Source organism: Emys orbicularis, chromosome 9 (assembly GCF_028017835.1).
Source record: "Emys orbicularis isolate rEmyOrb1 chromosome 9, rEmyOrb1.hap1, whole genome shotgun sequence".
Taxonomy (NCBI): Eukaryota; Metazoa; Chordata; order Testudines; family Emydidae; genus Emys; species Emys orbicularis.
Window position 1 is genome coordinate 42988726 of NC_088691.1, and position 25975 is coordinate 43014700.

The 25975-nt window shown below is 48.8% G+C and overlaps 2 protein-coding genes across 3 annotated transcripts; one reads left to right on the forward strand and one right to left on the reverse strand.

Moving 5' to 3' along the window:
• Positions 1-883: 883 nt before the first annotated feature.
• On the forward strand, positions 884-8636 carry LOC135883900 (glutamine amidotransferase-like class 1 domain-containing protein 3, mitochondrial). Its single transcript, XM_065411167.1, has 4 exons — positions 884-991; positions 5137-5308; positions 6903-7104; positions 8444-8636. The coding sequence occupies exons 1-4, from the start codon at positions 884-886 to the stop codon at positions 8634-8636; spliced, it is 675 nt and encodes a 224-aa protein (XP_065267239.1).
• A 6123-nt stretch (positions 8637-14759) lies between these two features.
• LOC135883629 (uncharacterized) lies at positions 14760-25762 on the reverse strand. 2 transcript variants are annotated; one of them, XM_065410850.1, is made up of 5 exons: positions 25706-25762; positions 22251-22409; positions 20311-20439; positions 19624-19761; positions 14760-14846 (listed from the first exon to the last, which is right to left on the reverse strand). In XM_065410850.1, exons 1-5 carry the CDS (start codon positions 25760-25762, stop codon positions 14760-14762), a joined length of 570 nt encoding a protein of 189 aa, XP_065266922.1. The 2 variants fall into 2 exon arrangements, with proteins under 2 accessions (XP_065266922.1, XP_065266921.1); XM_065410849.1 differs by lacking the exon at positions 25706-25762 and having other exon boundaries at positions 22251-22523.
• Positions 25763-25975: the final 213 nt, after the last annotated feature.

Sequence of the window (25975 nt, forward strand, 5' to 3'; positions counted from 1 at the left end):
TTTTGCTAAAGAAAGCCTGTATCTCAATAGAGACCCAAACAAGAGGTATTTCATAAATAATCTCGGGAGACTATCTAACATTATTTAGGGATGCTGCACGAGACTTACTGGCCTTTAAGGAATGGAAATGTAGGCACCTCCGCATGCTGAGAGCATCCCTATAAACTGAAAGAATGGTGGGTGTATCAAAATGATGATTGCTCACGTTGATGGATTTTCCCAGGCCCTTGCCTCTGTAACACCACTTTTACTGCAGTCAGTGGAGTTACATTAGCATAAAGCTAGTGTGAAGGTGCAGAGAACTGAGCCCCTTGTTTCTAAATTCATGGCCCAAAGTCCAGAGAATTAAAGTGTCTGTAGAAAGCCTGCTGTTTGGAGACCAAGCTTAGAGACGGAGGACATTTAACAATGGAAAGGGAACACCGCCTGTGCAGCTAAAAATTTTAAAAAGTACATCCCTGGTGTAACTGCACTGACTGGAATAGGATTTAAACTAGGGGTTTAGCCCAATGCATGGCTCTGTTACATGCCATTATACATATAAAAGTCCCTGTGCATTAGTCTGCAACACAATTGAAAATTGATTGAGAAAGGAAAGATGAGCACGGGTAGCCAACAAACAGCTCTGGCTAGCTGCAAATTCTCCCTATGGCAATGCACAAGGAGAGCTAACAGGGAGCTGCTGATTGCACAACATTTATGTACACATCAAAGCCTGCTTTGGAGAAATAGAAAACTTCCTACCGGTAAAGGGCTCTGTCCAGCCCATACAGCCCTGCCTTGTTCTGGGGCGGGATCTCCTGCTATAAAAGGCTCAGGGCAGTGAACAGAGAGACACAGCAACTCCAGCCTCCCAGAGAATCCACCTACTTTGAGTCTGAACATGGGCAAGAAGGTAGCCATTGTCCTGTCCGGCTGTGGGGTGTATGATGGCAGTGAAATCCATGAGTCATCTGCCGTGCTGGTGCATCTCAGCAGAGAGGGGGCACAGGTAAGAAGCACCCTGGCTCTGAAGCCAAGGTCTATCTTGGCTATATATCCTTTTGCCCTGGGCTGCTCTTTACCATCTCCTCCACTGGAGGGATTATTTTGGGGCTCATTGGAGCAGTAAATCATAGTTTCCTTAGGTGTTAATTCCTGTTGCTGCTGAGATAGTCAAATTGCCCTAGTGATCAGGTGGCGGGTACAGTACAAAAATCTAGATAAGATACTATCTATCTATCTAAATTCGTGCACTGCACCCAGCACCAGCGAACTTGATCACTAGGGGAATGTGATTAAAAAAAACCTAGGTAGTCTCTTATTTCTGTATCTTTCTTCTTCTATCCAGAGCTCACCACTTTAGCACCCAGAAATTTTGCAGTAGAAAATGGACTGTCTGGACTCAATTGTATACATGAAAATCTAAATCTCCTTAAGCAATTTCCCTAATATGTCCCTCCTCTGCTACGCTGCAGTTCTAGTGTTCTTTTTGACCTAGACATTTGCTCACTTCTGCAGTTCTCTCTCTGTTTCTTTTAAGTGGCCAGTTGCCACACCTGCTTTTTAAATTCCTGTTTGAGGCAGAAAATAAAAACAGAAGCCACTGAAAGGGCTCTGAAACAGAAAATCATAGCAGCCAGCAAGAAGCTGATAATACAGAATTAGTAACAGTAGCCAAATTGTCTGAGTGCAAGAACACTGCATGAGATCACCCTTTGCTCCCAGCAGAGGACAAATCTGGGCCCAATCCTCAGCTTCTATAAATGATTGTTTCTCCTTTGAAGTCAATAGAACAATGCTGTTTTACATCAGCTAAGGATCTAATAAAGGTTTCAAGGTTCACATTCTCAGTTCCTGTTTACAAAAAAAAAGGTGTTTGTCTCCCTCTTTCTGAAACTGTATTTTCTCCTCTTGTTTTTTTCTTCCTGTATTTTTCACTTTCCCTCTTTCACAAAACTGAAAGACTATTCAGAGTGCTGCAGGTCCCTTCTTCATCCCTTAACCTAAGGAGCCCTCTGATGGAGGAAACTGGTATAACTTTTCCTCCATAAAGTTTAGGACTACAGTAACTCCTCACTTAAGGTTGTAGTTATGTTCCTGAAAAATGCAACTTTAAGTGAAACGATGTTAAATTAATCCAATTTTCCCATAAGATTTAATGTAAATGCGGGGGGTTAGGTTCCAAGGAAAATTTTTGGGGGCAGACAAAAGGCATTATATACTATACAGTACTGTACTGTACTGTGGTGGGGAGGTGTCCCTGGCTTACCCCTAGGGCTCAGGGCTGGGGGTGCGGGGTCTGGGAGGGAGTTAGGGTGTAGGAGGGCGCTCAGGGGGGGTGCGGGGTCTGGGAGGGAGTTAGGGTACGGGAGGGCGCTCAGGGTGGGGGTGCGGGAGGAGGCTCAGGGCTGGGGCAGGCAGGAGGTGCTGAGCACTTACCTGGGGCAGCTCCTGTTTGGTTCAGGGGGTGTGCAGGTGGCTCTGCGCAGCGCGGCACCGCCCCCATGGCCACGATTCTGGGAGCCGCAATTCTGGGAGCTGCTACCCCCCACCCGGAAGGCAGGGCCACCTGGAAGGCAGGGACTTTAGGGGCTGCAGGGCCCTGGGCTAAGGGGGCCCTGGGGCCCTGGCCTGCAGCGCTAAAGCCCCTTTCGGAATGCGGCGCTTCTTTCCGGCTGCTGGCTGCGCGGCTGCCCCTGCTCCTCCTGAGTCCTCCAGCCCGTGCTCACAGGGCCACATTCCGAAAGGGGCTTTAGATGCAGGCTCCAAGTGTTCCGGGTGGCCCTGCCTGCCAGGGGGGCTGGAGGGGCAGCTTCCCCACTTGCTCGCTCCCTCCCAGAAAGACCTAAGCGCTGCCAAACAGTCCTAACTGTTTGTCTGACACTAGTTCAGATTAGCGCTGGGAGAATAACAGACTTTTTGGTTCACTGGCAATTTCAAAAAGCCCCCCAAAAATATTATTTTGGGTAAGAACAAGAAATATTTTTTAGGGCTGTCAAGCGATTAAAAATATTAATTGCAATTAATCGTGCGATTAATCGCGCTGTTAAACAATAATAGAATACCATTTATTTAAATATTTTTGGATGTTTTCTACATTTTCAAATATATTGATTTTGATTACAACACAGGATACAAAGTGTACAGTGTTCACTTTATATTTATTTTTATTACAAATATTTGCACTGTAAAAAACAAAAGAAATAGTATTTTTCAATTCACCTAATACAAGTACTATAGTACAATCTCTTTATCATGAAAGTTGAACTTACAAATGTAGAATTATGTACAAAAAATAACTGCATTCAAAAATAAAACAATGTAAAACTTTAGAGCCTACAAGTCCACTCAGTCCTACTTCAGCCAATCACTCAGACAAACAAGTATGGTTACAATTTGCAGGAGATAATGCTGCCTGCTTCTTGTTCACAATGTCACCTGAAAGTGAGAACAGGTGTTCTCATGGCATTGTTGTCACCAGCATCGCAAGGTATTTACGTGCCATATGCGCTAAAGATTCATATGTCCATGCTGATGACGGGTTCTGCTCAATAAAGATCCAAAGCAGTGCAGACCAACACATGTTCATTTTCATCATCTGAGTCAGATGCCACCAGAAGAAGGTTGATTTTTTTTTTTGGTGGTTTGGGTTCTGTAGTGTCTGCATCTGAGTGTTGCTCTTTTAAGCCTTCTGAAAGCATGCTCCATACCTCGTCCCTCTCAGATTTTGGAAGGCACTTCAGATTCTTAAACCTTGGGTTGAGTGCTGTAGCTAGTTTTAGAAATCTCACATTGGTACCTTCTTTGCCTTTTGTCAAATCTGCTGTGAAAGTGTTCTTAAAACTAACATGTGCTGGGTCATCATCCGAGATTGCTATAACATGAAATATATGGCAGAATGCAGGTAAAACAGAACAGGAGACATACAATTCTCCCCCAAGGAGTTCAGTCACAAATTTAATTAATGCATTGATTTTTTTTAACGAGCATCATCAGCATGGAAGCGTGTCCTCTGTAATGGTGGCCGAAGCATGAAGGGACATATGAATCTTTAGCATATCTGGCATGTATATACCTTGCAATGCTGGCTACAAAAGTGCCATGCAAACGCCTGTTCTCAATTTCAGGTGACATTGTAAATAAGAAGCAGGCAGCATTATCTCCCATAAATGTAAACAAACTTGTTTGTCTTAGCAATTGGCTGAACAAGAAGTAGGACTGAGTGGACTTGTAGGCTCTAAAGTTTTACATTGTTTTGTTTTTGAGTGCAGTTATGTAACAAAAAAAATCTACATTTGTAAGTTACTTTTTCTTGATAAAGAGATTGCACTACAGTACTTGTATGAAGTGAATTGAAAAATACTATTTCTTTTGTTTATCATTTTTACAGGGCAAATATTTGTAATCAAAAATAGTAATATAAAGTGAGCTTTATATTCTGTGTTGTAATATAAATCAGTATATTTGAAAATGTAGAAAACCATCCAAAAATATTTAATAAATTTCAATTGGTATTCTATTGTTTAACAGTGTGATTAATTTTTTTAATTGTGATTAATTTTTTGAGTTAATCGCATGAGTTAACTGTGATTAATTGATAGCCCTAATTTTTTTTAAATTGTTGGCAAATCAAAAAGTTGAAATTTTCACTTCAGGTCAAATGAGATGATTTGACAAAACTGAAATGTTTTGTTTCAGCTTCAAATATTTTAAAGCATTTTTGAATTATATAAAAAATAAAATCGGAGGAAATTTTTAAATTAAAAGTCATTTCAAAGCAGAAACTTGAAATGTTATATTTTGAAAACACTGTAACAATTTGACAGTCAACATGAATTCACACAATGTTTCAGGGTCACCAAATCTGCATTTTCACCTAAAAAAAATTTCCACCAAATGCCCAAGAAGTTAAAAAAAAATCTCTCTCTCTTCTTATTCTGACAATACACTCTATCACATCAATAACCTGGTCACAGGTCAGCATTTGAGTTGCTCAGATCTACTGCCATGTTGCTGTTGTGGTTTGTTGTCGAATTCCCTCTAACTCAGCAACCAAACCACCCTCATTCACTACGACAAAGTCTGATACTGCTTAGGAACCATGGCTTGCTGTTAGCCTTAAGATAACAGACCTTGCCATCTCTTCTGTCCCAGGGGGAGTTCTATGCTCCAGATATAGAGCAGATGCACGTGGTGGACCATGTGAAAGGGCAGCCAACTCAGGAGAAACGCAACGTGCTGGTTGAGAGTGCCAGAATTGCCAGAGGCAACATCAAGGACCTAGCCACGCTTAATGTCAAGGAACTGGATGCCCTGATCATACCAGGTAGGGCTGATTGTGGACTCCCAGCATGGGTAGGCAGACAAGCACTAACTCTGCTTATGCTAGCGGATTAAAAATAGCAGTATGGCCATGGCAGCACAGGCTAGCTGCCTGGATCTGGGCAGGATTGTACTCAAGTGGCTAGCGTGAGCCGCCGAGACCACACCGCTATTTTTAGCATGCTAGCTCAAGCAGAGCTAGAGTGCGTCTGCCTACCTGTGCTGATGCATAGACATCCCCTTAGAGATCCCATGGAAGGGAGCAGCTCTCCATTGGCATGACCTGGAGAGGCCCCACCATGAGTCACCAGGAAGAGGAGTTTTTTTGTTGATGGTGGTTTTTGGAGGTTGGGAGAGAAAGGATTTGTTGCCCTAAAGAAAAGCAGCAGCACACTAGGAGAGCTGCACTAACAGACTGCTTGGCATAGATGTGATTTGATGTGTCTTCTATTTTAACTGGCTGTAGAAGTGAAGGTGCTTATTTGGAAGAAGAGGAGGAAATAATTATACCCAGCTCTCATCTACAGCTTTTCACTGGTAGATCTCAAGCGCTTTACAGAGAGCATAACTATCATTATCCCCATTTAACAGACGGGGAAACTGAGGCGCAGATAGGTGAAGGGACTCGCTCTAGGTCACCCAACAGACCAATGGCAGAGCCAGAACTACAGCCCAGCCCTCCTGAGTCTCACTTCAGTGCTCTAGTCAGTGGGCCACACTACTTCTGGTCCACCACAGAACCTGCCATGCTTCTCTTTCCTTGACTTTAGTAGAAAACATCATCAAGATGTACCTGGTTCAGCCATTAGCGCAGACAGGAGAATCACGGAGGGGTAGTGGAAGAGCAAATGATGAAAAGCCCAATCACTCCTGCACCTGTTGTAACTAATGGAAGCGTGGCTGTTGACTTCAATGAGCACAGGTTCAGACCCTAGATGAGGATTTAATTAGGAGAACTATTTTGGCAACATGTTCCACCATTACTTTAGAAAAATAAGAGAATGGAAGAGGAGCGGGTTTGTGAATAAAGCACTAATACATCTTCAGATTAACTCTGTTCAGAGACCACGAGGATTCTTTGCCGTTTCTATTGGATGGTAATTGGCAGGTAAGGCTTACAGCCTTGTTTGTACTACAAAGAGTTTGCCAGTATAACTACACCAGTGGAGCTATACCAGCAAACCCATTTAGCAGAAATGCAGTTTATGCTGCCAAAAGAATTCTAGTGCCAGTACAGCTTATACCAGTTGCCTGAATTAAATAAGCGATACTGAATCAGGTACTCATCGGCTGGTATAACTGTCTCTACTTTTTTTTTGCTGGCATTGTTATATCTGTCAGGAGTGTGATTTTTTCCCCTCCAATACTCCCAACTGACTTAGCTATGCCAGCAAAACTATGCCAGGCCTAAGAGGGAGCTGCAGGTATTCAGCGGACATGGTGGCTTGCTGAGGTTTTATTGAAATATGTTTGGACCATGGATAAATGCCACACTGCACCAAATTCAGTTAAGCATTTTAGTGAAATAGGTGAGTTGGCAAAAAAAAAATCCTACATTCAAACAATCACCTATTTTTAATCTCTTTCCCTATTCTGAGGTGGTTTTGGAGTGGCTAAGAACCTCAGTACTTGGGCAACACAGGGGAAGAACTGCACGGTCTCTAAAGTTGTGGAGGACACTTTGAAGTCATTCCATGCTGCCAAGAAACCCATTGGCATGTGCTGCATCTCCCCAGTCCTGGCAGCCAAAATCTTCCCAGGATGTGAGCTGACGGTTGGACAGGACAAAGAATGTGAGAAGTAAGTGTCGCCGAGCCCTACTGCAAAATCTGACTCTGAAGGATCGACACAGCACACCGGTCCACCTCTCTCAACCCAAGGGTAGGAAACACACCAGGGTAGTGATTCACAGTGCTCATTATGTCATTTATGGTACATACTGCCACAGTACCTCTTCTCCTCCACTAACCAGGCCGAGATCATTGTAGTAAAGGGGCTCAAAGCTGGGGCTGAATTATCCCAGTGGAAGGAAATGTATTGTGCTGGCATCTGCTGTTTGAGGGAGAGTTAACTTGTTTGAGAAGAGTGGGTCAATAACCCAATACAGGTACCTGGGGGAGTGGGGCTACTTGTAGCTTTACAGAGGGATGCTAGCTAGAGTCTTAGTGGTCTACACTATGAGTTTAGTTCAAATTTAGCAGCGTTAGATCAATTTAACCCTGGACCTGTCCACACGACAAAGCCATTTTTGTCGATTTAAAGGGCTCTTAAAATCAATTTCTGTACTCCTCCCCGACGAGGGGATTAGTGCTGAAATCGACATCGCCGGGTCGAATTTGGGGTAGTGTGGACATAATTCGATGGTATTGGCCTCTGGGAGCTATCCCACAGTGCTCCATTGTGACTGCTCTGGGCAGCACTCTCAACTCAGATGCACTGGCCAGGTAGACAGGAAAAAGCCCCGGGAACTTTTGAATTTCATTTTCTGTTTGGCCAGCATGGCGAGCTGATCAGCACGGGTGACCATGCAGTCCCAGAATTGCAAAAGAGCTCCAGCATGGACCGAACGTGAGGTACTGGATCTGATCGCTGTTTGGGGAGACGAATCCGTGCTATCAGAACTCTGTTCCAAAAGACGAAATGCCAAAACATTTGAAAAAATCTCTAAGGGCATGATGGACAGAGGTTACAACAGTGCAACGCTCTGTAAGTCGATGCTAGCCATGGTAGTGAGGACACACTCTGCCGACTTAATGCGCATAGTGTGGACATAGGAAGTCGACTGTATAAAATCGATGTCTAAAAATCGACTTCTATAAAATAGACCTAATTTCGTAGTGTAGACCTACCCTTAATGTTTAAATTTATTGAGGCTTTTTGATTACTTTAGTGAGGGAGAGGGAGTAGTATAGAGTTTGCTTAATTCCTTGACTTCTGAGGAATTCCTCTGGCACAGTATACACTGTCTTCCACACAGTGGTCTCTTACCTGAGGGGTATTCATTTAGCAATGGCAGACTCCTAGCTACTGCTATGGGACACCTAATGAGAAAGGATCCTTTCCATCTAAGGCCTTGGCAGAGTCTCTCTGTGTCAGGATCAGCTACACACATCTGATTTATTCTCACTTCTTCCTTTAGGTGGCCCTATGCAAAGACTGCAGAGGCCATGAAGGAACTTGGCTGCAAACACGTGAACAAGCATGTAGACGAGATTCATGTGGATGTGAAGAACAAGCTGGTGACGACCAGTGCCTTCATGTGCAATGCCCCGGTCCATGAAGTCTATGATGGTATTGGAAAGATGATCAAAGAAGTGCTGAAACTTGCCTGAATGCCTGACTACAGAACATGCTGGAAAATGATGGTAATCCAAGTCTTCTGAAATAAACTTCAGATACATAGTAATGGAGAGCAGCCACTGAGAGTGGGCCACTGCTGTCCTTCTCCCTACACCCTTGTGCCACAAAGCTTATTTCTAATCACACTGGGCCCTTTCCCATTGGACTGCTGCTAGCTACCAAGGAGGGAGACAAGGGGTTCTCGCAACAAAATTTTTGGCGGCCTCAGAGTGCGGCCACCAACTCTCACTGGTGGCCACACGGACACTTTTTTCCTAAAATACTTAATTAACTTTAGGAAAAACAATTAAATATGGACAGATACACATCCGATTCATTGTAATGTATATTTGTAGGGTTTTTTGGCAGACTCAATAACAAAAATAATGCTGCCTCCCCCTTTAGCTCCCCCTCCCCCCATCCAGGGCTTAGTGCAGGGGCGGGCAATGTGGCCCGCTGGACCGTCCTGCCCGGCCCCCAAGCTTCTGGCCCGGGAGGCTAGCCCCCGGCCCCTCCCCCGCTGTTCCTCCTCCCCTGCAGCCTCAGCTCGCCCCGCCGCCGGCACAATGCTCTGGGCGCCGGGGCTGTGAGCTCCTGGGGCAGCGCAGCTGCAGAGCCCGGCCTGACCTGGTGCTCTGAGCTGCATGGTGGTGGCGGCAGGTACTCCAGGCAGTACGGTAAGGGGGCAGGGAGCAGGTGGGGGTTCGATAGAGGGCAGGGAGTTCGGGGTGGTGGGCGGGGGCGGGGGTGTGGATAGGGGTTGGGGCAGTCGGGGGAGAAACAGGGGGTTGAATGGGGGCAGGGTTCCCAGGGGGGCAGTCAGGGGCAGGGGTTCCAGGGGCAGTCGGGGGATAGGGAGAAGGGGTGGTTGGATGGGGCAGGGGTCCCGGGGGGGCCAACAGGGAACAGGGGAGGTTGGATGGGGCAGGAGTCCCCAGGGGGGCAGATAGGAGGTGGGGGCCAGGCTACGACCCCCTCCCCTAACTGGCCCTCCATACAATTTACGAAACCCGATGTGGTCCTCAGGCCAAAAAGTTTGCCCACCCCTGGCTTAGTGGGTCCTGGGGCTTGCTGTGAAAAGTGATATTTGTGTATTTGTTAATATCACAGCACACTTAGCAGCTACCTGGGAGGCTACAAAAAGTGATAAGTGATATTAACAAACATACAGGTATCACTTTTCACAGATAGCTAGTAAGTCTGCTGTGAGAAGTGATACTTGCATGTTTGTTAATATCACTTTTCTCAGCAAGCCCCAGGACCCATTAAGCCCTGGACGGGGAGGCAGCAGGGGCCAGAGGCGATAGGGGTGGGTGATGAGCCCCATTGTTGCATGGCCAAAGCCAGGGCCTGGTGTCTGCTGCCATGCGGTCAGGGCCTGGGCTCAGTACCTGTGGCCAGAACCCTGAGCTGGAGACAGGAACTGTGTGACTGGAGCCAGGGATCGGAGCCTGCTGCCATGCATCCGGAGCTGTGGGTCAGCGCCCATGGCTAGTGCCTGCCACCACACAGCCAGAGACCACAGTTGGATGCTGGAGCCAGGAATCAGCGCCCACCGCTGCATGGCTGAAGCTAACACTCGCTGCTGTGCAGCCTCGGCCAGGGGTTAGCACCCGGGGCCAGCTCCTGCCACCGCGTGGCCAGAGCCCTGGAACAGAGCTGTGGGCTGGCGCCTGCTACTGTGCAGCTGGGGCAGGGGATCAGTGCAAGGAGCTAGGGCCACATGGCTGGAGCCCGGAGCCAGCACCTGCCACCACACGGCTGGAAATACGGGCCAAAGGCCAACTGAAGCTCCATGGCCAGAGCTGGGGTCAGCACCTGCTGCCCTGTGGCCGGAGGCCGAGGTTGGCGCCCAAAGCCCTGCGGTTGGAACCCACTGCTGTGTGGCTGGGGCCGGGGCCTGTGACCAGCGCCTGACACTGCATGACGGAAGCCTGGGACTGGAGCCGGGGGCCAGCATCTGCTGCCATGCAGCTGGAACAAGGGGCCAGAGGCTGAAGCCTCGCAGCTGGAGGCCAGGGCTGCGTGGCCAGAGCTGGGGGAGTCAGTACCCACTGCCCTGCAGTCAGAGCCTGGGGCCGCATGGCCAGGTTCCTGAAGTCTTGCCGCTGGAGCCTGCCGCCCAAACCCCCTCCCCCCAACGTGGGTCAAGAACTCACCTTGCTCCTGCAGCGTTGTGCCCCACCTCTCTCCGCGCATCCAGGAGCAACAAGGAGGGAGGGGCTGATGGTTCCCCCACCCCCCATCACCGCCCAGGAGGCTGTCACGGCTGCACGAAAAGTCCACGGTGGCCACATTTGAGAAACGTTGCTCTAGACAAACCTGGGCATCTTTATCGCTAAGATCTTGCCACTTTTACCCACAGATACCCTGTCATACACTGGCAATGAAATGGAAGCATTGGCAATAATAATAGTACTTAGGCGCATCACAATCTCGTGCTTATGTCAGGCTTCTAGTGGCCTGACATGTAGCAATTGTCATTAGGTTGCTGAATGGCAGAGGATTTTTCTGGGTTATTCCAGACTGTGAGAGATTGACCTGAAATTTCCATCAGTTTATCTAAAGTCCTAGAATTTTGATATTAATGGGCTTTTTTCCCTTCTGAGATATGATGCATCTTTGCCATCTTGCCAACATATAAAGGGGTTTCACACACAAACATAACGCTTCAGTCCCCCCCACCTCCCACTACCTCGGAAATGGGAAGGAATGGAAGCTTTGAAAGTTTCTTAGAAATGGGGACGTAGAGAGTAAAACCTCTAAGGAGGGAGCTATTTCCTATCAAAATTTCATTTTTGACTTTTTCTGTGGAACTTGGAAGCCAACCCAAGAAAATGTGTGTACAAAGCTCCATCTTCAGAGTCCATCATTCTCCTCCTCATCCGGGCAAAGTTAGACTTGCCCATTCTAAATCCATTTCAGGCATCTATGGTTGGGAAAGAGTATTTAATTTTTAGATGACTTAGATTCCCTTAAAGACACTGCAGGGCTTGTATTCCCCAAGAGACTCCAACAACACTGATAACTAGACATGAACTGGTATTCATTACTCAGATCAAAAACGTGTCATTTCTACTGAATAAAATTACAAACATCTTATATATGCTGGCCTCTGTTTGATTGAACACCAGAATTTATTTTTGTATTTCACATTATATTAATGAATACTGTGCATGTCATTGCTTTGCCTTTGCTCCAGCAGAATGGGGATGGAGGGAATTACCAGTTACAAGCCCTGGGAAAACAACCTAGGCAAGAAGCTTAAAGGGTGACTTGATTACAGTCTATAGCAATGGGCCTGCACCATTGTTAGAATTTCTTTTGTGCTACAGGAGAAAAACCTAGTATATAAACACATGATTCACTGAAACAAATTCAAATAATACAACCACACATTTGCCTCCCAGAATGTGGTCAAACATACACCCCCATTTAGCTAGCACTTCTAGGGGTATCTCATTTCCTTTACCCAACTGGTGAAGGGACAGCCACAGTTAGAGAGGTCCTGACTTAGCAGATCCAAAATGATCCCCCATAAATCTGGTCTTGAGAAGTGCTGCACATGATATAAAATCGTAGATAAGTTTCTGAAATTTTGGTTGCTTTCTGCTAACTAAATATTTTCCACTTATGTAGCAATCTGCATTCCAAAGGATCCTGGAGTGCTTTGCAAACTAGATACATATGGCACCCACTGAAATGCAACCATCTCTGGGGAAGAGGACAAGACCCAACCTGCAAACAAGACACAACACCACAGTGGAGGTGAAGGGAGATTTTGGGCAAGGATCACAGGGCCAAACCTCTGCTCTCATTTAAACTGCCCAGGGTCTTTAATATCCATGCAGACCAGACAGGACCTCAGTGTCATAACTTGGCTCAGCCCTCCTCCCTGGAAAGACACTAGTCTGTTGTGACTGGACCCAACTTCTGGATCTACGTGCTCTTAAGCCAACTGGGTCTGATCAGAGCTTGGTCACTGTTCCTAGCTCTGAGTCTTTAAGGCACATTCCCAGGCAAGGCCTCATGTCTGAATCCCTTCCTTGGGACGTGGGGCTCTGCAGCCCAGACACCTTAACCCTGAAACCAGTGCCTCAGCCCTCCTGGGCCCACAGTTGCTTATACACATTAGATCTGAGTTCCACCATTCTGAGCTTGATTAACCCTTTCAGGGACTACATGGCAGGCAAGCAAGGAGCACAGGCTTAGCAAAGAAATTTCTTATCTACAGATGCTTTTAATCTTGAAAGCACTAGAGTTTTACAAATTTTTGGGAAAAAACAAGAGTCCTGAATGCACCCTCTGAGTCTGATCTCACCCTTCCTGCGAGTCCTAGGTTTGGCCAGAATCCATAGGCTAGGCAGTCCTTTCTGCCTTTCCTCTCCTTAGCCTGGTCATCTGGCATGTGGTGGTGGTCTGTCCCCGGCTCAGAAAATCACCCATCTTTGCCCTCTTTTTGCCCATGTCTTTCATCTAGAGGAATTCCAGGCTCCAGCCCCACAAGAGGCTTCTGGGTAGACAGTCATTCAAAGTCAATGGCACTACTGATAGAAAACCCATTGTTCCACTAGGAAAGAGTCTTTCAACTTTGATGGCCCTTAATGGCTCTCTCATTGTCACATCCTTGAACTGTCCTACAGCCCAGCGTGAACAAGACAGTGTCTAGAACAGACAGTCTTGTCAGGGCCAGGCTGAGTTTCAGCACAAAGTGGGTGCCTTAATCCAATATGGAGGTTACAAGTAAAGGGAAGCCCACAATTAAGGTTACAATCAGAAATGGTGTTCACAAAACAAAAAGGAGTTCACAGTTTGACACAGACATATGCTCAATACGTCACACTCCACTTTTAAGGCCTCATCCAAAAACCTTATTATTAAATACCATGACGCTATGCATGGATCTCAAGGGAACTTGCAGTGGCCAGAGTGAGCTGTATGGAGACCCTGTGCCTCTACAGTCCTTGCTCTCCAAGGCACTCTCTAGCATACAGAAAGCAGGAGTCCTCTCCCACTAGCCCCAGAATCGCTCTCAGTGGGTGCAGGAGTTCCACAATGCAGTGGGCTTGAGTACCAAAGTTCATCCATACACCATCAGAATTAACTTTTGAGGGTAATCCCTGTGGGGATGTGGAGGCAGCAATGGGCTGAAATTATAAAAGGGAAACATTTAGGTGGAATATCATGCTATGGATGAAGAGTCCAAAGCAGTGGAGAGAACTAATCCATGAAGAGAAAAAGTTATAAACAAGTTTTATTGGGATACAGAAAATAAATTAGCGCCAGTGGATATAACAAATGAAAACAGTGTTTCCCAAACCAGAGTGTAAAATCAGGCCAGGGGATAAAATACTGATGACAACTCAGTGTGTACTTCAGGAAGGGTGATGACAGAGTTCACCATCTGCAATGCATCTTCTATACCAATTCACTGCACTGGGACTCTCACATTGCTAAAGTGAAACACCTCAAATTCCCACACTGGGCTAAATCAAAATCAACTTAAAAGTCTCAGATACATGCATCTCACTTTTTAGGTGAATGCTATAGACAAATAAGGACCCATTCTGCAATTGGCTTTGAATGGACAGACCCCTGCAGGAAGGCCCTTTGAAGTCAATGGGTCTCTGCAGGGGCACAGGGTCCACCAGCACGGATCTGATTGCAGGATCAGGGCCTAAGTATGTGCCAGGAACAGATTTTGATCGGGTTTCTGGGATCGGACTCTGGGATTGGCTCCTTCTTAAAAAGTACATTTTGAAAAATGTTTCCTGTTATTCACGAAAGTCTGTTCCCCTGCCTTTTTTGGAAGCAATTAAAAGGGGAATGAAGTTATCACATTGGAACATGAAAACAATCAAAAAACAAGTCAATATTTGACCTACACCCAGAATGCTACCTGAGATCCTTTAAAAATTCTGCAATGGAATCCAACATTAGGATATAGACAGCTAAAAATCAGTAATTCAGTCCCACTGCAACCATGATTCTGAAAAATTCTGATAGTGATCCCCCATTTTTTAACCCCAGGAGAATGGAGAGAGGCTGGAGAAAAAACAGATGTACCTACCAACTGTATTTAAAACTGTGAGTAAAAAGAAAAGAGAAACATCTAGCTACATGCTGTTCATCCTTATAATCCGCAGGAACTCCTGTTCATTCACTTCCCCATCTCCATCCACATCTGCTTCATCAATCATTTCCTGCAGGACAATAAGGATTCAGAGACCAGATTAGGTGGGCTCAGAGAAGATGGAATTCACCCCTTCACAGAGTTTCAGCACAAGGTCTATGCAGCACTCAACATAGGGCTTAAATGGGACCTAAGCAGTGCATAGGTCTTGTGCTGGATCTCTACAAAGGGACAAACTGCACCCGGAAGAAGCACATTAAAGCAGATTAGGGGAGAGGAATGGAAAGCAAACAGGGTTTTATTCAAGCAGCTTTCACATCCAAAGTATTCAAAGCACTTATCCTATTTCGAGCTATATTGGGTAATATAGTGTTGGGGAAGAAGTTCCTGATGTATTGCAACAGTGTAAATCCAGAGCACTGCAACTCCACTAAGCCACTGGTGAGGACACAGTGAAGAGTCGGAGTTTACAAGCTGTAAGTAGTGGCTGCAATAGTGTATGTGCTACTGAATCCTTTTACATGTTGAACTCTGTGCTCATCCAGAAAAGGGCTGTAAATGTCAGACTAGAAGGGAAAAAAAAGATTGCCAGCGGGATTTTTCCTTATCCATTTTGTTATTAAGCAAAGATTTCTTGTAATCGTTTTATCAACAAGACTCTCTATGGTGAGAAAATATACTACCGGTTCTGCTAATGTCCAGGCATGTTGGTCTAAATTCCTGGAGTTTGATCAATTGTAAAATTCCAACTGCTCTGTCTTTACAATGCATTATGACGTGTGATGATTTTTATATAAATACATACAGTTGAGAAGGACTATCACGGTCTAAGTGGTGCAAAAAAGGAGAATCACAAAGCCAAATGAGAGTAGCCACATACTACAAATGAAACAATGCTCTCATCAGATGAGATGTAACCATAACTGGCCATGATACATCACTTTGCATTGCCCATTCATTGCATAGGAACTAAAAAAGTGAATGACCCTTTTAGGTATAGGGAAATGGGAGAGTTCCAGGAAAGACTCCTAAAGCAAATAGAAAGGTAAGAAAGGGATGTTCCAGTCTTGTCATCTATTAGGAAAATGATTATTGCTTATCTGCACTAAGTAACAAATAATTTGTCACAGCAGATCCTCTGTGTGTGGAATCCAATATCCTACCTCCCTCTCTGGCCAATATTTGATGTTTCAGATGAAGGCAGAAATCCCCTCTCATAATCCCCTATCCCCACTTATAACCCACACACCTCCTGGATGTGCTATTCCGTCCCATTCTAGTGGCACCGAGACCACTTAGGCTTTGTCTACTGTGACAGACCCAGACCAGTGGGGTACAGGAGTCTGGTAGAGGGCAAATATACTGGTCACTGGATGAGTAGTTTTCTGTTCCCTGAGTGACCAGAGCAGGGGCTGCACTAGAGTAATCAGGAACCTACTAGAACCAGTTCAGGCAGGCAGGCTAATTAGGACACCTGGAGCCAATTAAGAAGAAGCTGCTAGAATCAATTAAGGCAGGCTAATCAGGGCACCTGGGTTTTAAAAGGAGCTCACTTCAATTTGTGGTGTGAGTGTGAGGAGCTGGGAGCAAAAGGTGCAAGGAGCTGAGAGTGAGAGGGTGTGCTACTGGAGGACTGAGGAGCACAAGCGTTATCAGACACCAGGAGGAAGGTCCTGTGGTGAGAATAAGGAAGGTGTTTGGAGGAGGCCATGGGGAAGTAGCCCAGGGAGTTGTAGCTGTCATGTAGCTGTTACAGGAGGCACTATAGACAGCTGCAGTCCACAGGGCCCTGGGCTGGAACCCGGAGTAGAGGGTGGGCCCGGGTTCCCCCCAAACCTCCCAATTGACCTGGACTGTGGGTTCTTCCAGAGGGGAAGGTCTCTGGGCTGTTCCCCAACCCACATGGTGAATCTCTGAGGCAAGAAAATCTGCCAATAAGCGCAGGACCCACCAAGACTGAGGAGGAACTTTATCACACTACATTACACAGCTTTTAGTGACATGGCTGTGTCGCCACAGCCGTGCCACTAAAATTCATGCAGTTTAGCCGCTGTTTGTCGGCTCTCCTGCCGACAAAAAACTTCCACCCTCAATGATCAGTGTTTGCGTTGTCAGCAGGAGAGTGCTCCTGCAGACAATGCGCTGTTCATATTGGCACTTGTCGTGATAAGTTTTGTCATTCAATTGCCAGTGTAGACATAGCCCGAGAGAGAGAGAGCGATTAATGCAGGGGTGGGAAAACATTTTGGTCAGAGGGCCACATCTGGGTATAGAAATTGTATGGCGGACAAGGAATGCTCATGAAATTGGGGTGGGGGTGTGGGAGAGGGTGAGGGCTCTGGCTGGGGGTGCAGGCTCCAGGGTGGGGCCAGAACTGAAGAGTTCAGGGTGCAGGAGGGGGCTGGGGTGGAGGGGGGATGTGGGGATGAGCGCTCTGGTTGGGGGTGCAGGGCTGAGGATGAGGGGTTTGGGGTGTAGGAGGGTGCTCAGAGCTGGGATTGAGGGGTTCGAAGGGCGGGAGGGGGATCAGGGCTGAGGCAAGGGGTTGGTGCACTGGGGGGGCGAGGGCTCTGGCTGGGGGTGCAGGCTCTGAGGTGGGGCTGGGGATGAGGGTTTTAGGGTGCAGGAGGGTGCTCCAGGCTGGGATCAAGGGGTTTGGAGGGTGGGAGGGGGATCGGGGCTGGGGCAGGGGGTTGAGGCGCTGGGGGTGTGGCTCAGGGGTGCAGGCTCGGGGTAGTGCTTACCTCAAGCAGCTCCCTGAAGCAGTGGCATGTCCCTCCTCCGGCTCCTATGCAGAGGCGCAGCCAGGCAGCTCTGCTGCACACTGCCCTGTCCACAGGCTCTGCCCCTGCAGCTCCCATGGGCCGCGGTTCCCGGCCCATCGGAGCTACGGGTACAGCACTTGGGGCAGGGGCAGTCTGCAGAGCGGAGCCCCCTGGCTGCCCCTATGCGTAGGAGCCGGAGGGGGGCACATGTCCCTGCTTCTGGGAGCCGCACGTAGTGACCCCCAACCCTGCTCCCAGCCCCAGACCTCGTTCCCCAGTGGGAGCTTGAGGGCTGGATTTAAACGGCTGGTGGGCCGTATCCAGCCCGCGGGCCATAGTTTGCCCATCCCTGGATTAATGAGTCTTAGGGCGATCAGACAGCAAGTGTGAAAAATCAGGACAGGGGGTGGGGGGTAATAGGAGCCAATATAAGAAAAAGACCCCAAAATCGGGACTGTCCCTATAAATTCGGGACATCTGGTCACCCTAATTGAGTCTGCTCTACAGCCTTAGCTAACAGCCATATGGCTTTTAGCTCATGCAGTAGAGCAGGGGTCTCAAACTCAATTTATTTTAGGGCCAGTACCAGTCCTCAAATCCTCCCAGCGGGCCAATAATGTCACTGAAGATGGTGTTCACACCATCTCCCAGCCCGTTTCCCACCCTTTTCCCCCACTCCCTTGGCTTCATGTCGCCCCGGCTGACTCTGCCTGGCAACTAATGATGCTGCCTCCATGGCTGACTCTGCCCAGCAACTAGTGATGATGCCTCTGCCCTCTCCCCCAGGCAATGGGAGCTGCGGGGGGGCGGTGCCTGCAGCTGACAGCCACCAGCGGAGCTGTATGGGTCTCTCTCCTCCGTGGCTCTGCCGGCAACAGCAGGGATAGGGAACCGTTTGCAGGGAGCCGAACTGCCCGAGATGAATGACACATTGCCGAGTGCAACCCCTGGAAGGGTCCCCGGAGCAACAGAATGGAGCAAAGTTGGGGAGAGGGGCATGTGAATCTCTCCTGCCTGCTCCCCTCCTGCACCCCCCCCATCAGCCGGCAGGATGAAAAAACTTTTTAAAAAGTTTATGCAGACTGCAGTGGGGAGGTTCTTGGGCCACAGATGGCCTGCGCGCCGGGACTTTGAGACCCCTGCAGTAGAGGCTCATGCACGAAGCTCCAGAGGCCCCAGGTTCGATCCTGCCTGCCGACGACCGGGGTCTGTCAGTGTTATAAGTAGGGGCTCGTCCAGGATTTGAACTGGGAAGTCTCTGAAGCTCGGGACACACTTCCTCAGCTAGGAGAAGTATGTAACCCACACACCTCCTGGGTGTGGTGTTCTGTCCCATCTAATGGCACTGAGACCACTTAGAGCAGTGGTCACCAACCCGTCAATCATGATCGACTGGTCGATCCTCGGGACTCTCCCAGTCAATCGCAATCTCCGTTGGTGTAGCAGGGCTGCCGCTAAGGCAGGCTCCCTGCCTGCCGCGGCCCCACGCCACTCCCGGAAGCGGCCAGCATGCCCCCACAGCCCCGGGGGGGGTGTGACAGGGGTCTCCGCGCGCTGCTGCTCCTGCCTGCAAGCACCGCCCCTCCCAGAGCCAGCACCCCAAACCCCCTCCCAAACCTCAATCCTCTGCCCCAGCCCGTGAAAGCGAGTGAGAGTGGGGGAGAGTGAGCGACGGAGAGAGTGGGGTATGGGGTGAGTGGGGCAGGGCTCTGGGGAAGGGGCGGGATAGATCCTGGGTTGTCCTTAAATTCAAAAAGTGATCTTGGGCATAAAAAGGTTGGAGACCACTGACTTAGAGAGCGAAAGATTAATGAGTCTGCTCTACAGCCTTAGCTAATAGCCATATAACTTTTAGCTCATTCGGAGCACTAAGCTCCAGAGGCCCCAGGTTTGATCCTGCCCGCCAATGACTGTGGTCTGTCAGTGTTACACACCCACAAACTAGAGTAGCAACAAGAAGATGCCACTAGGAAAGTAAAATGTTTCAGAACATTGCACAGTTCCTCTAATAATTAAATTAATCTTCCATGAAACAAAGACTCATGTCAACATTGTGCAAAGGCAAAGATGTACATTACAAACCTGCAGCTCCTCATCTGTGAGGTTTTCCCCAATCTCACCGGCCACACGTTTGAGATTTTGGAAAGAGATTTTGCCAGTTCCATTGTCATCAAAGAGCTTGAAGGCTTTCAGAATGTCCTCTCTGGATTCTGGCTCAGACTTAACAAAGAAGCGCAGAACAATAATATGCAAAGGTGAAGGTGATCCACCAGCATTCTAACATCCCTTCTCATGCACATTATTAAGAATCTAAGCTAAGAGGATATATCTTGAATGGCACCTGGCCACTGCAGAGTTCATTTTTTGCCACTATTTTACATTTGTCATTCTCTTTTATTACTTAAGGAAAAGCCATGAACAAAGTTGCAAGAGTCTGAGAGACCAGGACAGGAATATCCTGGTAGTGGTCCAAGTTAAAGGTCAGGTGTCAGAGATGGCACAACAGGTAGGCTGAAGTGTTTCAGAGGGTCTTGCATAAGGATTCTCTATGGATGTTAAATTGTTCTTGTTTGTTTATCACTTGTTTGTTCATGATTGTCTTTAGCAGCCAACCTGGCGCTTCCTCTCTCTCTTTCTAATATTGAATTCTGGTTAGTATTTTGAATTGGAAATGCTGGACTCTCTTGGGTCCTAAGTGCTCTAAATTCCCATTAAAGACCTCCATATTAAGGATGCCCAGGACTTTTGTGGCTAACCCGATTTACATACCATTTTCTGAGTCATCGCATACAAAAAGGAATCAAAGTTGATCTTCCCTGACCCTTCCTTATCAACTTCTGATACAATTTTCTTCATCTCTTCTTTCTTGGGTTCATACCCAAGGGCTCTTATGGACACCTGCAAACATGGAAGATAGGCTGGCAATGCAAACAGAAGCGAAGAGCGGGAGACAATTGAAACCACATCGCATACTATGAAAAAAAAAATGGGGATGGACGCACAAGGTGCTACTGCAAGTCAAATAAACGCTAGCAAGGCAACGGACCTGACAAAGAGCAGGTGTCCCAGATGGCCTGCGCGGCATGTGGAGCAGTTATTCCAGACAAGCCCCTGATGTCTTTGACCTTATACATTTGCTTTTTGGCATTCAGAGTTAAAGCATCCAGTTTACAGCACCAATGAATGATACTATACTACACCAAGCCCTGAGTGTCTCTGCCAATTTTTGAAGTTTCACAATACTTCCCCCCCCCAACACACACACACACACACACACACACACACACACACACAGAGTTTAAAATGCTTTTCTCTCCTTTGCTTCTGTGTGACAGTCCCAGATACACACAGGGGAAACTGACTTACCAGACAGAGGAAACAGTGAAACTGACTATTCCCAAATTGTTGTCAGAAGCACTATGTAAACAAATTGGGGGGGGGGGGGGGAATAAAAGAAAATGTTTTTCCTTCTCTAATCTGTTCAATTACACTCACCTTAGGTGATTTATATAACAAAAGTAGGTCACACATTTTCAGACAGAAATGTGACTTTTAAGTGGACAATGTCCTTTAAATAGTGTATGAAAGAGAGACAGAATTTAGTGTTGGTGAAACATGCCAGATCAACAGCCCTGAAGGCTGAATCTGTTTATCTGGAACATAGAAACAGATACAGAATAGACTGCAGCAATGCAGACTTCCACCGCCCTGCCTTTCCAATGTGCCTCAAACTTTCCCTGGAGGCACTACAGCTAAGAGGTCTGAGCATGTTCAGTCTGCAAGGTCCATTCAAACTGGCACCTCTGCTGAGATGCCAACAAGATCAATTAATGCCACTGATGGTGTGGTTTTCTATTGTGATTGGGATACCAGGACTGAGACGTCTACACAATTTATTTCACTCTACAAAATGTATGCCATCAAATGGCAATGCCTTTCAGTCACTATTGCCTTGGGTTGGATTTGAACCAGCAATCTGGAAGTGAAAAGCACTACATCCCATTCCTAGGCCTTTGAAGCACCTAGTCCCCTCAAACACCTACCAATTATAGACGATTAGGGAAATATTTATTTCACCACTACGGGTTATATACATAGAGATAAAGAATGTGTGTTTCATTTTTACTGCAGTATTACCCCTTAGTTGTAAAGAATCACACAAAGTATATTATGCAGTAGTACCTGGTTTCTGGGAACCTCAGAATAAAGTTGGGGATTGGTCCTGCTTTGAGCAGGGGGTTGGACTAGATGACCCCCTGAGGTCCCTTCCAACACTGATATCCAATGATTCTATGAAAGTTCCTGCTATATAGACTACATTATCTTGGTGCAGCAAATGTGAATGCGACAGAAGAGATCTTTAATTTGGATATGAAACAAAGTGGTTTGCATGACAGTGGAAGGAGATTTCTTAAACTCTTACCCACAACCACAAAACTGAGTTTCTGGATCCATGTCCCTGATTTGTCTGGTCAGCTATACCCCAAAGAGTGATGTTGGAGAAGAAAGGGGCAGCTGGCAGGGTAGCCAGTGAGCAGTCAGGTGAGAAGAATGGAGCTGGAGGAAACCCCCTCTTACCCAAACCCCTGAGTTTTCTAGAACACACAAGTTTTTAGCATTGAAAGCTACAGCACTAGACCTGTTTTACCATCTGCTGGTCTAGGCCTTTTTGCAACAAGTACACAGTGTATTTGTGATTTCTTGCTTGCCTTCAAGTCCTTCACATCGACAGTACCAGTGCCATCGGTATCAAGCAAATCAAAGGCCTCTCGCAACTGCTGTTTCTGTTCTTCAGTGAGTACCAACTTGGGTGCCACCTTCTTCTTCCGGGTCACTGCCCCTTCCATCACTTTCTTGGGGCTGGAAGCCTTGGAAACATTAGTAGAACAAGAGACCAGGTGGATCACTAGCATTAGGGACCCAGCCTGCCTGCCCCACCCTGTCTCACAAAGGGCACCTCCCACGGTATGTCTACACTGCATTATATAAATCTGGATCAGTGTTTCCAAGCCCACACTTGAGCATCCACACTGCATTGTAAACTGGGCTTAGAATTACTGGACTCGGGTCTCACAGCCATGCTAATGCGTCCATACTGCACTACGCAGACCTTCTGACTCGGATCTGCCTCTTGAGTTGCATCCACACTGCAAAATGGCAAGGCTTGGACCCGAGTCTCAGGGAGACTTTGGCCCTGACCTACCCCCACTAGCAGGGCCTAGGACCCAAGTCTAGACTGCTCACTTCTTAGTGTATGCGCAACATGCCTCAGGTGGCATGTGACCAGGATTCACCGAATTTGGTCCACTGTTTGGATCATTAGCTTCCCCCCAGCTTGGGCCGCGTACTGATGGGGAGCACGAGGTGAACGCTGATCCATGCCTCCCAGAGTGCTCACCGACTACAGTGACCATACATCCTGTTTTGGCTGGCACAGTTCCCTTTTTAAGCCCTGTCCCGGACGTCCTGATTTTTTTTGGCAAAACTGGGCATTTGTCCCATTTGCTCTTGCCAAGTGATGATCAGTTGGAAAGAGCAAACAGGACAAATGCCAATTTTTGCCAAAAAAGTGGGGCGTGCCCCCCTAGTGAGGTGTGGAAGAATGTTCGGAGGGGAAGTGAGCGACAACGCCAGCACCGCACGGTGGGGCTTGGGTGAGCAGCGATGCCAGACATCTCGGGCCAGCCCCACACGGGGGCATGGGAAGCCCCTAAGGCCAGCCCAATACAGGGGAGGGGGACACCCCTAAATACCACATGGTGTCTCGATTTCCCTTTGGGAAATATAGTCACCCTCATCCTATCACTGACCCAAGTCAGACCGATGTGTGTGTGTGTGGAGGGTGGCTGGGGCTCCAACCAGTACCGGATTTATCATGGCGCCACTGGCACCATGGCGCCGGGCCCACAGTCCAAAGGGGCCTCGGCCTGGCCCGCTCTTCTCCGCCTCACCCCCGCTCTCTCCTCTGGGGGCAGAAGCTTGATGCTGCCGGCTCCTGCTGCAGCAGGGCAGGCTCTGCCGGCAGCCAAGCTCCTCCCCCGCCTCTTCCCCGGAGGGTGCTACATTCCCTCCCCTCCCCCTCTCCCTGCCGCCGATCAGCTGTTTGCTGGCAGGAGGGAGGGGGAAGAGCGGAGCCTCAGCACGCTCGCCGCTCCAAGGAGGAGAAGAGGCGGGGTGGGGCCTTCGGGAAGGGGCTGGAATTGGGGCATACCCCCTCCAGCTCCCTGCCATGAACATCCCCATGACCCCAGCCCACACCTCCAGCCCTCTGCCCACCCTGACTCCTGCACCCCCCCACACACTCCCAGCACCTCCCTCACACACACACAGCCCCCTGCCCTGACTCCTGCACTCCCCCAAACTCCCAGCCCCCTGCCCTGACTCCTGCACCCCCTCACACCTCCCCTGCCCTGACTCCTGCACCCCGCACACACCTCCCCAGCCCTGATTCCTGCACCCCCCCCCACATCCCCATCCCCACCCTGAGCACCAAACAGGAGCTCCTGCACACATACACACCCCATTCCCACCTGCACCCCTCACACCAAACAGGAGCTGCCCCAGCTAAGCGCTCCACACCCCAATCTCCTGCCCCAACCCTGAGCCCCCTCCGTCACCCTAGCTCCTGGCCAGACCCTGCCCCCCAACGTTTTTTTACATTTTTTTAATAAAGCGCTCTTATCCAAAGCGCTTTACAATAGTTAGCTAACGGTACAAACAATATTTGGAAAGATCATTAAGTGGTCCGTTGAGACCCTCTGCGATTTTCAAGTGGTCTGTGGAAAAATAAGTTAGACTCAAGAACAATCAAGGTACCTCACTTTATTTTCATTTACTTGCTATTACTTATAGGAGGAGGATGAAGAAAAAAGAATGAAAAATGGGGGCAGGGGGAGATAAGAGAGAATGTTCTTTTTCTTGGCTGGGTCCCAAGGAGGGGCCCCAAAAATGAAGCTGAGCACAGGGCCAGGGGGCCCCACTAGTTCTAAATCCACCACTGGCTGTCACTTCACCTGGGCTGGGGATACTATGTTGACTGATCCCCACAGTCTCCAACCTACCTGGGCAGTGCAGCAGACATGGCTCTGCCCACTAGCTCCTCTCCACTCCCTAGCCCACCCACCACTTGCTTCCCACCCCCGCTTAAATATTATTGCTTCTCCGCCTCCCCCAGGCTTTCCTGGCAGCCCTGTTGCCAGGTATCCGGTTTTAGACTGAAAACTCCAGTAGAAAACGGGACCTGAGTGTCCGGTTAGCCACATTAGTCTCCGCTCCTCCCACTCCCAACACGCACCCCAGAGAGCTGGAAGAGACCTGTCCTGCTGCTGCGGGAGGAGGGGCAGCTCAGTGCAGAGAGAGACGAAAAGAATGGGCTAGAACCAGGTAGGTACCTGCTCTATGTGGGCAGGGGCGGGGGAGATCCTGTTTACCCCCTCCCCAGCCCTGCTGCGCTTGCAGTTTACCCCTGGCCCCTCCCTTGCTCCAGGGACCAACCCTAGCTCCTGCCCCACTGTGCTTTTGCCCCCGGCCCCTTTTACAATCATTCCCCGGGGGGCCCACAAATATGTTTGGCACCGGGCCCACAAAAAGTTAATTCGGCCCTGGCTCCAATCCGAGTCAGAGGCAGGCTCAGTGACAGATTACCACATGGGCCATGGAGCCCGTGCCAATTTGGGGCACCCGGAAAAATCTCCTTCCACTAGGGTTGCAAACTTCCCAATAGCACAAAACTGAACACCGCTGCCCCACTCCCAGCCCCGCCCCTGCCCCAAGACTCCGCCCCTGCTCGCTCCATCCCCCTCCCTCTGTCGCTCAAGGAGCAAGCGGGGATGGGGCCACGGGGGAAGGGCAGAATGGTGCAGAAGGGCAGAAAGGGGTGGGAAAGGGTGGGGCTGTGGGTGGAACGGAGGCAGGGCCACGAGGGAAGGGGCAGGGCTGTGGGTTGAACGGGGGCAGGGCCACGAAGGAAGGGGCAGGGCTGCAGGGTAGGGCAGAATCGTGCGGGGCCGTGGGGGAAGGGTGGAATGGGGCGGGGCTGTGGGGGAAGGGGCGGAATGGGGCTGAACGGGGGGAGGCACTGGGCGAGGCAGCAGACCTAATGGGCGGAAGGGGACGCACTCTAGGGACCTGGGGCAGGGTCCCGTATCTTCCCAGCGCTACTCACCATCCCGCCCGCTCGCGGCAGGGGCAGCAAGCCGACAACAATCTCACCCCACCCCATTGGCTAATCCCGTCCCTGCCGGTACTATGGCAACGAAAGGCGGAGACCACTCTGCATGGCGATTGGCCGAGGTACGGAGTAGGCGGGGCGCCATAAGAGGCGCTGACTGGCTGAGGCGGCGGTGACGCACGTTAGGGAAGCCCTTGGGGCTCCCGGGAGAGTCTAGCGGCCGGGAACGAGTGGTGGCGGGGCTGCGAGTTCAGCCCTGGGGAG

What these genes read in the sequence shown, in the direction of transcription:
- LOC135883629 (XM_065410849.1), bottom strand. Translation starts at nt 22,523, where the DNA reads ATGCAGTGTAGACATACCGTGGGAGGTGCCCTTTGTGAGACAGGGTGG. An exon ending in TCGATGTGAAGGACTTGAAG is followed by an intron (nt 20,440 to 22,250) that starts GCAAGCAAGAAA and finishes CCATGTTTGCAG; the next exon opens with GTGTCCATAAGAGCCCTTGG. An exon ending in TCACAGATGAGGAGCTGCAG is followed by an intron (nt 14,847 to 19,623) that starts GTTTGTAATGTA and finishes ATTGTCCTGCAG; the next exon opens with GAAATGATTGATGAAGCAGA.
- LOC135883900 (XM_065411167.1), top strand. Translation starts at nt 884, where the DNA reads ATGGGCAAGAAGGTAGCCATTGTCCTGTCCGGCTGTGGGGTGTATGAT. An exon ending in TCAGCAGAGAGGGGGCACAG is followed by an intron (nt 992 to 5,136) that starts GTAAGAAGCACC and finishes CTTCTGTCCCAG; the next exon opens with GGGGAGTTCTATGCTCCAGA. An exon ending in CAGGACAAAGAATGTGAGAA is followed by an intron (nt 7,105 to 8,443) that starts GTAAGTGTCGCC and finishes TTCTTCCTTTAG; the next exon opens with GTGGCCCTATGCAAAGACTG.